General features: G+C 43.8%; 1 protein-coding gene across 1 annotated transcript in view; it reads right to left on the reverse strand.

Annotated features, from left to right (window-relative positions):
• Positions 1–12,095, reverse strand: part of RBM20 (RNA binding motif protein 20) — a 127,739-nt gene that overhangs the window by 15,605 nt on the left and 100,039 nt on the right. The window contains exons 7-12 of the mRNA XM_050711893.1: positions 9,157–10,297; positions 7,332–7,393; positions 7,085–7,176; positions 6,639–6,736; positions 2,210–2,353; positions 1,185–1,316 (exon numbers count right to left, since the gene is read on the reverse strand). Coding sequence (XP_050567850.1) covers positions 1,185–1,316; positions 2,210–2,353; positions 6,639–6,736; positions 7,085–7,176; positions 7,332–7,393; positions 9,157–10,297 — 1,669 coding nt within the window. The remainder of the gene's footprint in view (positions 1–1,184; positions 1,317–2,209; positions 2,354–6,638; positions 6,737–7,084; positions 7,177–7,331; positions 7,394–9,156; positions 10,298–12,095) is intronic.

The following is a 12,095-nucleotide window of genomic DNA, read 5'->3' on the forward strand; positions in this document are numbered from 1 at the left end:
ATTCCCCCTTTCCTGATGTACTTTTGTTCGTCTGTATGTTTTTAACAAAGACAAAGGTCTTTTGCTCATGCAGGGAAAAACAATTCCATAACCTGAGAGATTGCCATTGGAACTGCTGAAAACCTTCCTGAAGTCTAAGCAAACTCCCACACTCTCTTGGGTAAGTCCAGTTCAGCCTCTATGTGTAGCTGTGTAGTCCCCACCACCTCACTTCTTGGTGCCTCACAATACCACAGCAAGAAAGAGCACCCTGATTTATGGGCTTCTGACAACTCCTTCAAGCCTCCCTTATCTATTAAACACATGCAGGATAGAAACTTTTCCAAAGGTCAAACCAGACCATCTGAGTTATTCCTTTTCCCTTAAAGCTCATAAAAGGCCTCTTAACTTGGAACACAGCACTTATTTTATAAAATAACTTTGTGCTGTGTTGGATAATACAAAATAAAGCTTTCCAACTTTGCACCATTGGTTCCAGTCCAAGTCTTCATGAATTTTTTTCCGTTAGCATTACAGCAGAACATAAGTTCATGCCACTACACTCTCAAGAGTACTGATTTTTGGAGATCACTCAGGTGTCTACATCAAAAGTATCATACCCTGCAAAAAGTACAAGGACCAAATATTGCTCTGTTCTATATAAATAATAATAATAACATAAATGACAATAGATCTTATTTCTAAGTGAGGTCATTCTCAAGAAAGAAAAACTAATCAGTGTGATGTTTATCCCTGCCATTGTTGCTCAGTATAGAGAATGTATTACAGTTCAAGCAAGCAACCAGGGAAAAGCACTGCCTCAAGCTTAATGCCTGTCTAAAAGGATGGCACCTCTTATTTTTGCTGACATGTGGTATCTTACAACAGGGCTGTGCTTTAGACCTTTGTTAAATCAAGCACTGTGGGGAGCCTGCTCAGAAGGAAGCTTGCAAGGGATGTATGAAATAATGATATGAGGGAACAAGAGAAAACATGATCTTCCCAAGGAATTACAATTTAGAACAACAGCAAACAGCTAAGTATAAACAATCTTTAACATACATTCATTAATTTATCTTTCTTCATTTCTTTTTCCATAATTTTAAAATGTTAACTAGAAATCAGCAATCAGCAAAGGTTTTTTGATGTATTCTCATGAACATGCTATGGAAACCCAGGAAATCTGATCGGGAATCTGATCTTACCTTCAGCTGCAATTCCTTGTATCTTTTAGACATCCTAATAAGTAACTTGTCATCATTTATCATAGCAGGTTTTTCTTTGTAGTACTGCACCATGGCTTGTGCTGCTTCACTGTAAGCCATTTCCAGAAAGGCCTAGCACAAATGGGGAGAGCTTTAAAATCTACTACAGAATTAAAAAACAAAGTATAAGACAGAAAAGGCAGCACAATAACTTTCATTTGTATTCTTCTCATGCAAAATATCCTGATAGTACAGGAGTGGGTAGCTCTCCAGCCCTGCAGCTGAAATAGCAATACTCAGGCCATTCATTGTTTTTAACAAAAAATAATAGTTTCAACCCAGCTATGAAAGCTGATATGCAATTTTAGAAGCCACTTTAAAAAAAAACGAACAAGTGACTGGAATCCAATCTTTCGTGATACATGAAAAAAAAACCACCTTTTCCCCACTGCCTCACTGGTGCTTCTTCAGCTGCTGACAGGATGCAGAACTGCAATGCTGCAGCAGGCACCACCGCTCCTGAGACTGCCAGCTGTCTTGCAAAGTGCAAGGGAGCTAATCAAAAGCAGAATATCAGGACATGACCAGCCAAAACAAAGTAAAAAAATATATATTTATTTTTTTAAGAAAGAAGAACAATGTTTTCTAGCACTTCTATTTGCATGAAAATTGCATTTGATGTGACTGTGATCTAACTGGCCAAGGAGAAAACTCCCAGCTGTGTACTGAGCACATTTTGAAATGTTACCATCCCACACCCTGCTCACTGGCGTGGCTTCCACATCCATCTGCACTGTCTGCTATAGTTATGTGAGAGAAAATATCCCAGTCTTCCAAGTCTACCACTGGTAGACATAACCTCCTGGATTCTAAAATCACCTTGAAGACAGAGCTCTACTGCAATACGGAGCAGATTACAAGGGAGAGAGGTGTTGGTGCCCCGTAAGGGCACAGCCTCCCTTTAGCACGTCAGTACGTCTTTGTGTCCATTTACATCACTGCTGGTGACTCCACACGCACAGTACCTGATTAGTGGATTTCATGAGGATATAGTTGGTGACCTTCCCAAATGGAAGGCCCAGGTTAATGACATCATTCTCTGTGCAGCTTCCCTCGGGGAGGTTGCAGATGTGAACAACTCGACCCAATGTAGATTTTCTCTGGGGAAACTGGAAAAAAACCCAACTCAAAACCAAGTTTTTATCTTAGATATTCCAGCTATTAGATTAGACCTTACATTTCTGAAAAAAAAAAAAATGAAATGTTCTGTTCTGCGTACCTGTTATAAAAGACAAATATCCTTATTTAAAGACATATTTTAACATCCAGGTTTAAACATTTCCCTTCCCATTCATATTTTTAACTGAAGTGTGACTTGCGATGGAGTCCCCATCTCTGGATATGACAAAATCCAGAGAAGATTACTAGAAGAGATGCTCTTCCAGTAGAAAGAACTCTCTTCTAGAGAGAGTTAAAACAGGATTAGTGATATTGCTGCAGAAGGTAAGTTGCCACCTCAAACCTCATAGAGTCAGCGACTTCATGTCCCTGGCACATCGCAGCAGAGAGCCAGGCTACATGCACAGGACACTGGACTTTACCCAGCACCAGAGAGAGTTTGGAGTACTCAGAGATGGAGGGGGTGTCTGCCATGGGGAGGTCTCAGACCCTCCAAAAAGCTCCCTGAGAGCCTGGTACCTGTCTGGTTCACCACCACAACCCCCACGGCTCTTCTGCCAAGTCACACAGCCTTCCTTTGTCCTGCAGCTTTCTGTCCAGTGAAAGTGCCTTCCCCACACACATATATTGTTGCTGAGTAAAAGGCCCTTAACAAATAATTTGCCAGCAATGCACAAAAAAAATAATATTTTCAATGACTCAGTGAACACCTGTTGTCTGTGGTGCCTACAGATTGAAACAGATGCTCACTGCAGTCCCCTCTGGATTGACAGATATTAGAAATCAGTTTAGGTGACTGCAGAGGAGTTCAGGATAGCACTGGCTGAATTCAAACCCTTCTTCTGCCCTTGTGGAACAGATTGAGTTGGGGGTAAAAGCAACCCCATTCAATTTGCAGGAGGACACAACAGGTGTACCTCAGGCTGGAAAACCTACTGCTTTCCCTTCCCATTGCAACAACACCCAGTAGGAGGGACATTTCTCTTGGGAGTGTGCTGACCACTGGATGTGCAAAGGGGCAGAGGTCCCAAATTGGCTGGCACAGACACACGCTACTGGTGCAGCGTCACTTCCCGAGGGTGGAAGTCTATTTTGGAGTGCTGGGGCAGTTCCCAAAGAGCTGCCCATCTCCCTGACACGGAAAGCAGGGTCTATGCTCCTTGTGCAAGCAGACATCAGTGTATACTGAGAGTAAAACATAATTTACCCCAGCTAATGATATGCAAACATTGCTCACACAGGATTACGTCCTCCCAGACTACTTCCCTGTTTATAACTTCTGCTGTTAGGGTTTTATTGAAGAAGTAACTCTACCTTCAGTTAAAATTGTGCCATTCAAGGGAAGATGCAAATCATGTAATCTTGTGGGATCAAGTTCACCAGAGCCATCACAAATGTTTGGCTTGTCAGCAACTTCACAAGTTACAGAGCTAATGTTATCTTATTTACACCTTCATCCCGTTACCTTCCCTCCAGGCTTTACCACTTCACTGTTTGTGTATTTTTGCTGCAGTAAGACCCTACATCACTCAGTGGTCTGCTCTTTCGCTTGTATCTCACAGAGACTGCCCAGGTGCATAAGGTAAATCAGACAAGTGCCATAGTCCAGCTGAAAAGTATTTTCTCTGGCAGAAAAATAACACAGACCTGACCCTGATAAAGCTGGAGCAACTCAGTTCCACCTGAATAGAAAAGGAGTGATGGCTGAGTGCATCTCACAAGGCAGCATGTAGCATGCAACAGGAGAATACAACCTACAACTAGCAGGGGAAAAAGAAACCTTCTGACAGCAAAGGAGCACCTCAAGTCACCTGGCACCACCTGTTTGTTTTGTCAGATCTGTTAAGAGACTGTCTGTTAAGCAGATATAGGTCTAGAAAGATTTAGCTGTTCCCTACCTACGTGCCAGGGCCCAGGTTCAGACACGCACTCAGCAGTACATTAAATCAGATGACTGTGAGATGTTACCACCTCCCCCAAATTGGCAATGGCTTGAATTGAAATGCTACATCATAAATCTACTACAATTCATGATTAAGAAGTGGTCAGACACTCATACCAGGAGTGGATGGGCTGTACCGGGCAATAATCTTGACAGCTGATTGAAGTTAAATAGGATCCATTCATTAAGTGAGCTGTAAAACACAGCCAGAAAAGGAATACACGCCTTCTATATCCACACTCAGGAAGTTAAAGTAGCTGTTGTGCATCAAGTGTGGAGTGTAAGACTTCAAGTTAACTTTCTTTGCAGCTGATGTCTACAGGGGTTTACTAATGCAGTTGGACAACTACTAAAAAACCAATTTGCTCTACAGATAACTTGTTGAATAAATTATTTGATGTGTAACAGTGAAAAGCACTTCAGTTTCCAATATTATTTCACCAAACTAATTTACTTATTTTTATTATATCTTTTTTTTTTTTCCCCCCCGTTTTGGGGATTTCTTGCTTTTCAAATTCTTTATCCCTTTCTTGAGCTTTTCATGAATCTTTTCTAAAGATAATAATAAACTGGCAGTCCTGTCCCTCCACTGCTAATGGCTCTCCAGGGCTGAGGGAAGACTTGTTGCACTGTATTTGCCTTTTGAAGAGGGATAGAGTTATTTACAGACAGACAGCATGTATCAAGCTCTTCCAGAAATCTGAACACTTTGTTTATGATTACATGAAGGGTCAAGTATAATCTCCCGCTGCTCAGTTAAATGGCAGCAGCTTAGTTGAAAATGAATACTGCTGTGCAAAGGTGTAGTAAATTATAAATCACCTGAGTTGTGGGGTGAATGACAGCTGGTAAACTCAAACCTCTAATATAGCTCCCTGTCCACCTTATGAGCTTCTGAAGAAAAAGGGATTTACAGTGCCCAAGGAAAGTGAAGTTATTGGTTCTTATCTCTCTCCTACTGCAGGTCATTCAGAAGAAGGACTTCTGCAGGCAGCTTAGATGACAAATAGTGACAGATTCTGAGGAGAAACGATACTGGTATTAGCAGTAATTTCATTTGTTGCAAGGTTGACAGACATGATGAAAAGGAACATTCCTCCACAGCCGCTGCTACTCCACCTCTGACCTTGGAGGCAGGCATCACAAGCAGCTCCACTCTTTGCTGCCCTGCACACATGGTGTCTGCGACGGGCAGAGGCTAAAATCTCTTCCAATAACTCCTGTCATAGCAAAACCCCACAGGAGAAAATTGATTGGATTAAACGAATCTGGGTGATGTTTCTGTAAGCAATGCCTGATGTGAGCTGGAGTGGCACAGGGACACAACTCAGCCTGGCTTTCTGGAGAGTCTGAGACCACATCAGGATATAAACACAAGGTGAAAACTTGAACCCCTGGATTACTGCTGCTATTCGATGAATGTCCTAACATTAGTTTTTGATGTTTCCAACTCTAATCATAGCTTTCTTATATATTTTGAGCTTCACTGTAACCCTAACAACTTTGTATATCCATACTGCATATGATTTGCTTTTCTTGCCTTCTTTTAAAACTTTTTTTTTTTATATTTTTTTTTTTCTTCTCCATTTTAAGAACTACTTAGAACTACTTCTAATGTTAGCTTTTTTTTTTTTTTCCTGGCACTTTTTGCTTATTAGAATGGTTATTCAGTTGCACACTAGAGGAATACAACTGGGAACCCGTGATGAGTGCTGGGGTAACTAATAAACTGAAACCACAGAAGGTTGCACACTGAAGCAAACTTGCTGAAATGTTTCCAGTGGCAGCAGATGATATAAATAGTACATTAAAATAAACTGAGAAAAAGCTAGTCCAGTACAATGAATTGAATTGGGACCCCTAGGCGAAGCTGCAGCCACTGTCTTTGCCACCACTGCTACCTGGGAGAAGGACCCCAGCATGGGAGAGGCAGAGTGATTGCTACAGATAAATATCTGGAGAGACTTCTCACTGGAATTGATACATAGCGTAAGTAAAAAAATAATCCTATTCTTCATTCTTAGCTGAAGCTGATTTTCCTGTGTCAAAAATGCTCAGAATATGGGTGAAAAAAATTATGGGATACACACAGAACAGTCCATCACCCTCCCCAAATCTGTCTATCAAGCAAACAACTTTTAGCACTGAGAAAAAAAATCTACAGTCGAGTTCTGATTTGACCAAAATCAAAGGCCTAAGAGAGCTGCTGGAAGGTTTAAATAACAGACTCAATGTTCACATCATTGCCTAAACTGACACATTTTAAATTCCAGTAAGTAGAAGTGGCTTCTACAAGAATCTCAGCAAGGAGATCAGTTTGCTTAGATACTCACTCTTACCCCTGATGGAAGAGAAGAAAATGTAGGACCTGGCTGGCCAAAGGATCTTGCTGACGTTGTGATAAAAGATGAGCCGACATTTGGAGGATAATCTAAATAATGGATTACACACATTTCATGAAAATCTTGACTCATATTATCATCTTGACTCAGTAAGCAATGCCCCATTTACATAACAATTCATTTCATAGTTTCTACACCAAATTATACACTGCTTCACATTGTACTGTGAAAACAACTAATTGAACGAAAAATAAATTGACATTTTGAAAGATAATCTTGCCTTTTAAGTCTCTCTGTATACAACATCTAAAAACTATTCTCCTTGGAAACTTGTATCATATGTCATTTGAAATGTCCACTTTTCCCCAAAGACTGACTTCCCCTTTCATTAAAAAAAAAAAAAAAGTTTTAAAATTATTGCACATACAACCATTCACCTTCAATACTAGATGGATTGAAAACTGCTGCATTATTTGGTGATAAATGCAATGTTCCATCTGCTGAACTTAACACACACCGGATACCAGTGCTGGAAAAGAAAAAAACAACTTTAGGAGCATGCATAATGTGCCATAAATATTAAAGCATTATTATTAGACAGTAAATTCCTGGTGTAAAGCCACTGAAGTAAGGGATGCTCTATTAGAAATTCAGTTGGAAGACTGTCTGTGAAACAATACTTACTTATCTGAAAAAGCCATACATTTTTGGATGTGAAGACTTCCCTTAATGTGCTGATCCCAGTCCTATGTTGAAACAAAGAGATGATGAGCACAGGAAAAAATCCTGAAACAAATCTACAAGAAATTGCTTCTCCATTCCATTTACCTTATTCTAAAATCAATACTGAAACGCTGAAGATCAAAGTGTATGATACTGTATCCAAGTGCACTTTTATCCAATACATTTACTGATTTGTTATTTGTAGGTTAAATTACCTACCAGTTACTTTACACATGGACAGCTTTTCTGTATTAGTTTTTAAATCTAGTATGTTTATTTCTATTAAATCAGTTAATTTATTATATCTGAAAAGCTTATCCTGAAAGGCTCTGAGCATCCTCAACTCCCGCAATGTCCATGAAGAGGGTACTCAGCACACAGAGCAGCCAAGATAGTGATTATTCATTTCAGTAGATGAGCAATACTTGTAAGAGAAGTGCATTTAGTTATTTACACTTCTATGAATCAAATGAGGCAGTGCATTAAACACCAATGAACAGATCAACTAAAACTCATTGCAATGACATCTACCCCCACTTATTAAATGTTAAAGAAAAAAAAGAAATGCCCAACATGCCCTAGATGGGGGATAGTTCAGACCAATCCTGTAGCTGCAGTAGCCATAGCAAACCCTCTTGCGAGCAGCTGCTCAAAGACTAAAAGAGAAACACGAAAAAGCAAATGCATTCAAATATCCCAAAGCCACAAGGCATGTACATATCAGCTACTATTTCATTTGCTGGCCACTGTTCCTGTTGTAATATTTTTGTCAGGCCACCATCAGCATGAAAACACATGCCTTTGCCATTAGGTGCCGGTCCTGCGATGTGATGGAAAAGGCCACAACAACTTGTGGAGCTGGGCTCACCAGGCAAAAACAACCCCAGGCAGAGCCCATGGGCAGCAGTGGGCTACGTACATAGCTGTCTCCAGAGCTGACCTATAACGTGATCTAGCACACAGGCTCGCTGGACAACCAGGAAGTCTCTGCTCAAGGGTCAGTTTGAATTGAAGGCTCCTCTGACAGTATAAACATGGCCAAAAAAAGCTGGCTGGGCCCATGACAGATAAGAACTGGGAGCACGGTCTGTACCCGATATGCTGGGTAGCTTCTTGCTCCCAGGCCAAAGCCACTGGGACAATGAGATCTAAATTTTCCTTAGAGCTACTAGGAGGTGGAGGACATCCCAAAAGAGAAACTAGCAAAGCCATTTGATGAAAAAATGCTATTTTTTTTAATCAAGTTTCCACACAGCTTTTATCAGGAAGGCTTTGGGATCAAAAACACAAAGAGAAAGAGAGCCAGACGAAACTGCAGATGTGCAATTACAGTACTGGGAGGAGAAGAGGGGAGCAAAGGGGGGAAATCAGGTTCAAGCTCCTCCTCCCCTTGAATTGCACCCATCAGAGATGAGCAACAACTTGAGCCTGGATCTGGCATTTCTCACGCCGGGACTATAATCTCCCAGCGACAGACTGCTGCGCACGCACATGTGCTCCCCCTCACATTTTCACAGTGAAATGCGGAACAAAAACAGTTCCTGAAACCCCAGTAATTTCCACAAAACGTATTTACGATGCTGCAAGCCAGGCCTATGAAACTCTGTCTGTATTTCTCTCTGGGTACCTCCACAGCAATCGATGCTGACTTGGCTGACGGACACAGCTACGCCTAGAGCTGGACAGGCAGCCAGATAAATCACCAGACAGACACACAGACAGACAGGGCACCCCTTCAAACACTGCGTGTCCAAGCCATGCCCCTGCGTGCAATAAAACCACTCACCTTCAGATCAAAGATCTTCTTGTCACAGAGGGTGCAGACATGGGGGAAGTGGAGGGGGGCCGCGCCGTGGAAGTCATTCAGCTCGTGGGGCTGCAGCGGCCGCATGGGCAGCTCGGGTGCGCTGGTGCTCAGCTCCTCATTCTGCCTCACCCGGGGGCTGCCGAAACTCTGCTTGCTATTGTTGAGCCTGCCGAACGCCGGGGCCGCGGCCGCGCTAAACTTTGTGTCAGGTGTCGGTTCTTCGGGGTTGTACAGCTCGTTTCTTATTTCATACGGCTGCTGGCTTGCTGATGGCCACATGCTGTCACTGGGCAGGAGGTCAGGCTTGTTTTGGCCGGAGAAATTAGGGATATTTTCCCACTGGTTGCTTGCACCAGTGCCATGCAAGATGGGGCCGGGATCTCCCTTTGGATGAGCACTGGTGTGCGCGTCGCTGGGGAAGGACGGCGCCGCCCCGAAGGCCTCCTTCTGGAACCCCGCCGGCGCCTCGTGCTTCAGCGGGCCAGCAGCGCTGAAGGGCACCTCATAGCGAGCCCCTGCTGCCGAGGGGAAGCCATGCTGGCCAGGCGGATCCCCCTCTGAGGTGTAGGCTTGTGGGGCGGTGACATTTTGCTTGTTGTACTCATAAAACCCCCCCGCTGCTGCAGCGGCTGCAGCGGAGGGTCCCGCCTTGTTGAGGCCCACGACCACGGGCTGCTGGCCAGAGGTGGGAGCCATGACGCCTCCGAAGGGACTCATGACGATGGTGTTGGGGGCCTGGGCCTGCACGGGCCCCAGGCCGCCCCCCGGCGTGGCCAAGGCCGGGCTCTGTGCAGGGAAGGCGATGCCGCCGGAGGGGAACCTCGCACTAGCGATACCGGGCCCCGGCGGAGGGCCCCCGGCTGTGTGTCCCGGCGGGGCGTTCATCACGGAGGGGTGCCTCAGCTGGTTGAAGAGTGGCTGGGACATGGCCACTTTGGAGAGCACCTGGTTGAGGACGGTGGCGGCGGCCGGGTTGTTGGTGACGGCGGTCTGAGCCAACTTCAGCCGGTGCAGCGTGAGCTGCGCCTGGAGCTGGGCCAGCTGCAGGCTGGCCGGCGAGGGGAGCAGAGGGCTTGGGGTGCCGACGGAGAATGGGCTCTTCTCCAGGAGCTTGGCAGCGCTGCAAGGGGTCAGGACATGGGTTAGCTGAATTCACCCGAAATCGAGCTGCTCTTGCCTCCTGCTACAGCCTGGCATGGGGCAAGCAGTCACTTTGAGAGATTTACTCATCTAAACCCAGGGAGAGCAAGGTGGTGGCTGGCAATGCAGCCATAACCCATCGTCTTTGCTTAAACCTCTGCTGCCAGGTCCGTTTCAATCAAAAAGTTATGAGGAAGACAAGTATATCAGAGATCTCTCTTGAAAACCCCCATTTCATTCCTCACTGACTCTCTGGATCAAACCTTCAGCTCACTTTAAGTATCCATGGGATTCACACCCATAATGCAAACCAGGAGCAGAGGCAACATAAGCTATCCCAGACCATCCCCAAAACTCTGTTCCCTTCCACCCCCCTGCCCTTTTTATGCAATTTTCAACCTCCCAGTGGCGTTTGTGGATTTTGTGGTGATACTGTTATGCTCAGTAGGACCCAGCACCACCTCTTCCCACAGAGCAGGGAGAAGTGAAGAAAAGGACATCAGATGGGACATAAAGCCAACCCGATAAGTACTACACAGCTAGCAAAGCTGGTGGCATCAAGGAAGATGCAATACATAACACATTTTTTTTAAATTATTCACAATTCTCATTTAATTACATGGCAGCCTGTTCTGTAACAAAATACATAGCTTCCCTGTTGGGCAGATGGGAATGTAGAGGAGGAAAAAAAACATATGATTTGCTGGAAAGCCAGAGCAGAAACAAATGTTGGGAATGTGAAGAAAAATCTTTGCATCAGAGGTTGTGCAGCTACTTCAAAAGCCATAAAAAACAGAAATGGCAGCAACAAGGACTATGAACAAAACATCCTAAAGAGTTTTCATAGTTCAACTGGAATGTAAGGCAAAATTTCTGCAGTGTCAGCTGGTGAAAATCAAGGTCTTTATGCTTTCTAGAAATTACAGGTGCATTGAGTGTTGTCCCTTAAGCCTTGTACATGGGATAAATAAAATGATAACTAAATTGTTATGCTTGAATTCCAGAACTAAGAAAATAGGAGATGATACTTTCAGGCATATGGTGGTTCCTGGTGTTGGGAAACACCTTTGGGAGATCTCCCCAGCTCACACCACCACCAGCAACCCTCTCCCTACCACATGAAACCCTGTCAACAGAAAACAGGAGAAAAAATCATCCCAAATGGGTAAAGACTAGCGAATTCATAAACAAGTAAAATATTATAATGGAAAATATTAGGCAACACTAGCTTCCAGGCAGCTGTACCCACCCTGCTTTTACTGCCCCCCTGCATCCTTCTGGTATACTTCCAGCATCACCCATGGCAGAGCCAGCCTGGTGTGTGTGCGCGTAAACTGTCCCGTGGCCACGCTCCCCCTGTAAGTCATGCTGCCTGCACTTGGATACCAGCAGCCATTTTCACACCCATACCAGAAAAAATGTTAGCCTTCACTTCTTACACCAGCAGGAGCCCCTGCTCACAGATGGCACAGCTACTCAACACATTACAAATGGCTGCTCATTCTGAAAATGAGAGCGGAGAGCACTCCAACAACAGGGATGTGGTCCAAAGCTCAATTAATTTATATTGTAAAAATGTATTGAGTTTCAACTTAGGCCTTTCAAAGCAGCAGGAGCTACGCATCAACCGCCATGCAACATTCACTGTTAATAATTGGCCAATTTGCTAAACTGCATGGATGAAGTTGTAGTTAATGATAAATGTCTTGTCAGCATGCTACATTTGAAAACCACAAATTAGGAAAACATCTGCTTAAATCCAAAGTATGACTAAGAGA

The sequence above is a fragment of the Cygnus atratus genome, chromosome 7, assembly GCF_013377495.2.
Source record: "Cygnus atratus isolate AKBS03 ecotype Queensland, Australia chromosome 7, CAtr_DNAZoo_HiC_assembly, whole genome shotgun sequence".
Taxonomy (NCBI): Eukaryota; Metazoa; Chordata; class Aves; order Anseriformes; family Anatidae; genus Cygnus; species Cygnus atratus.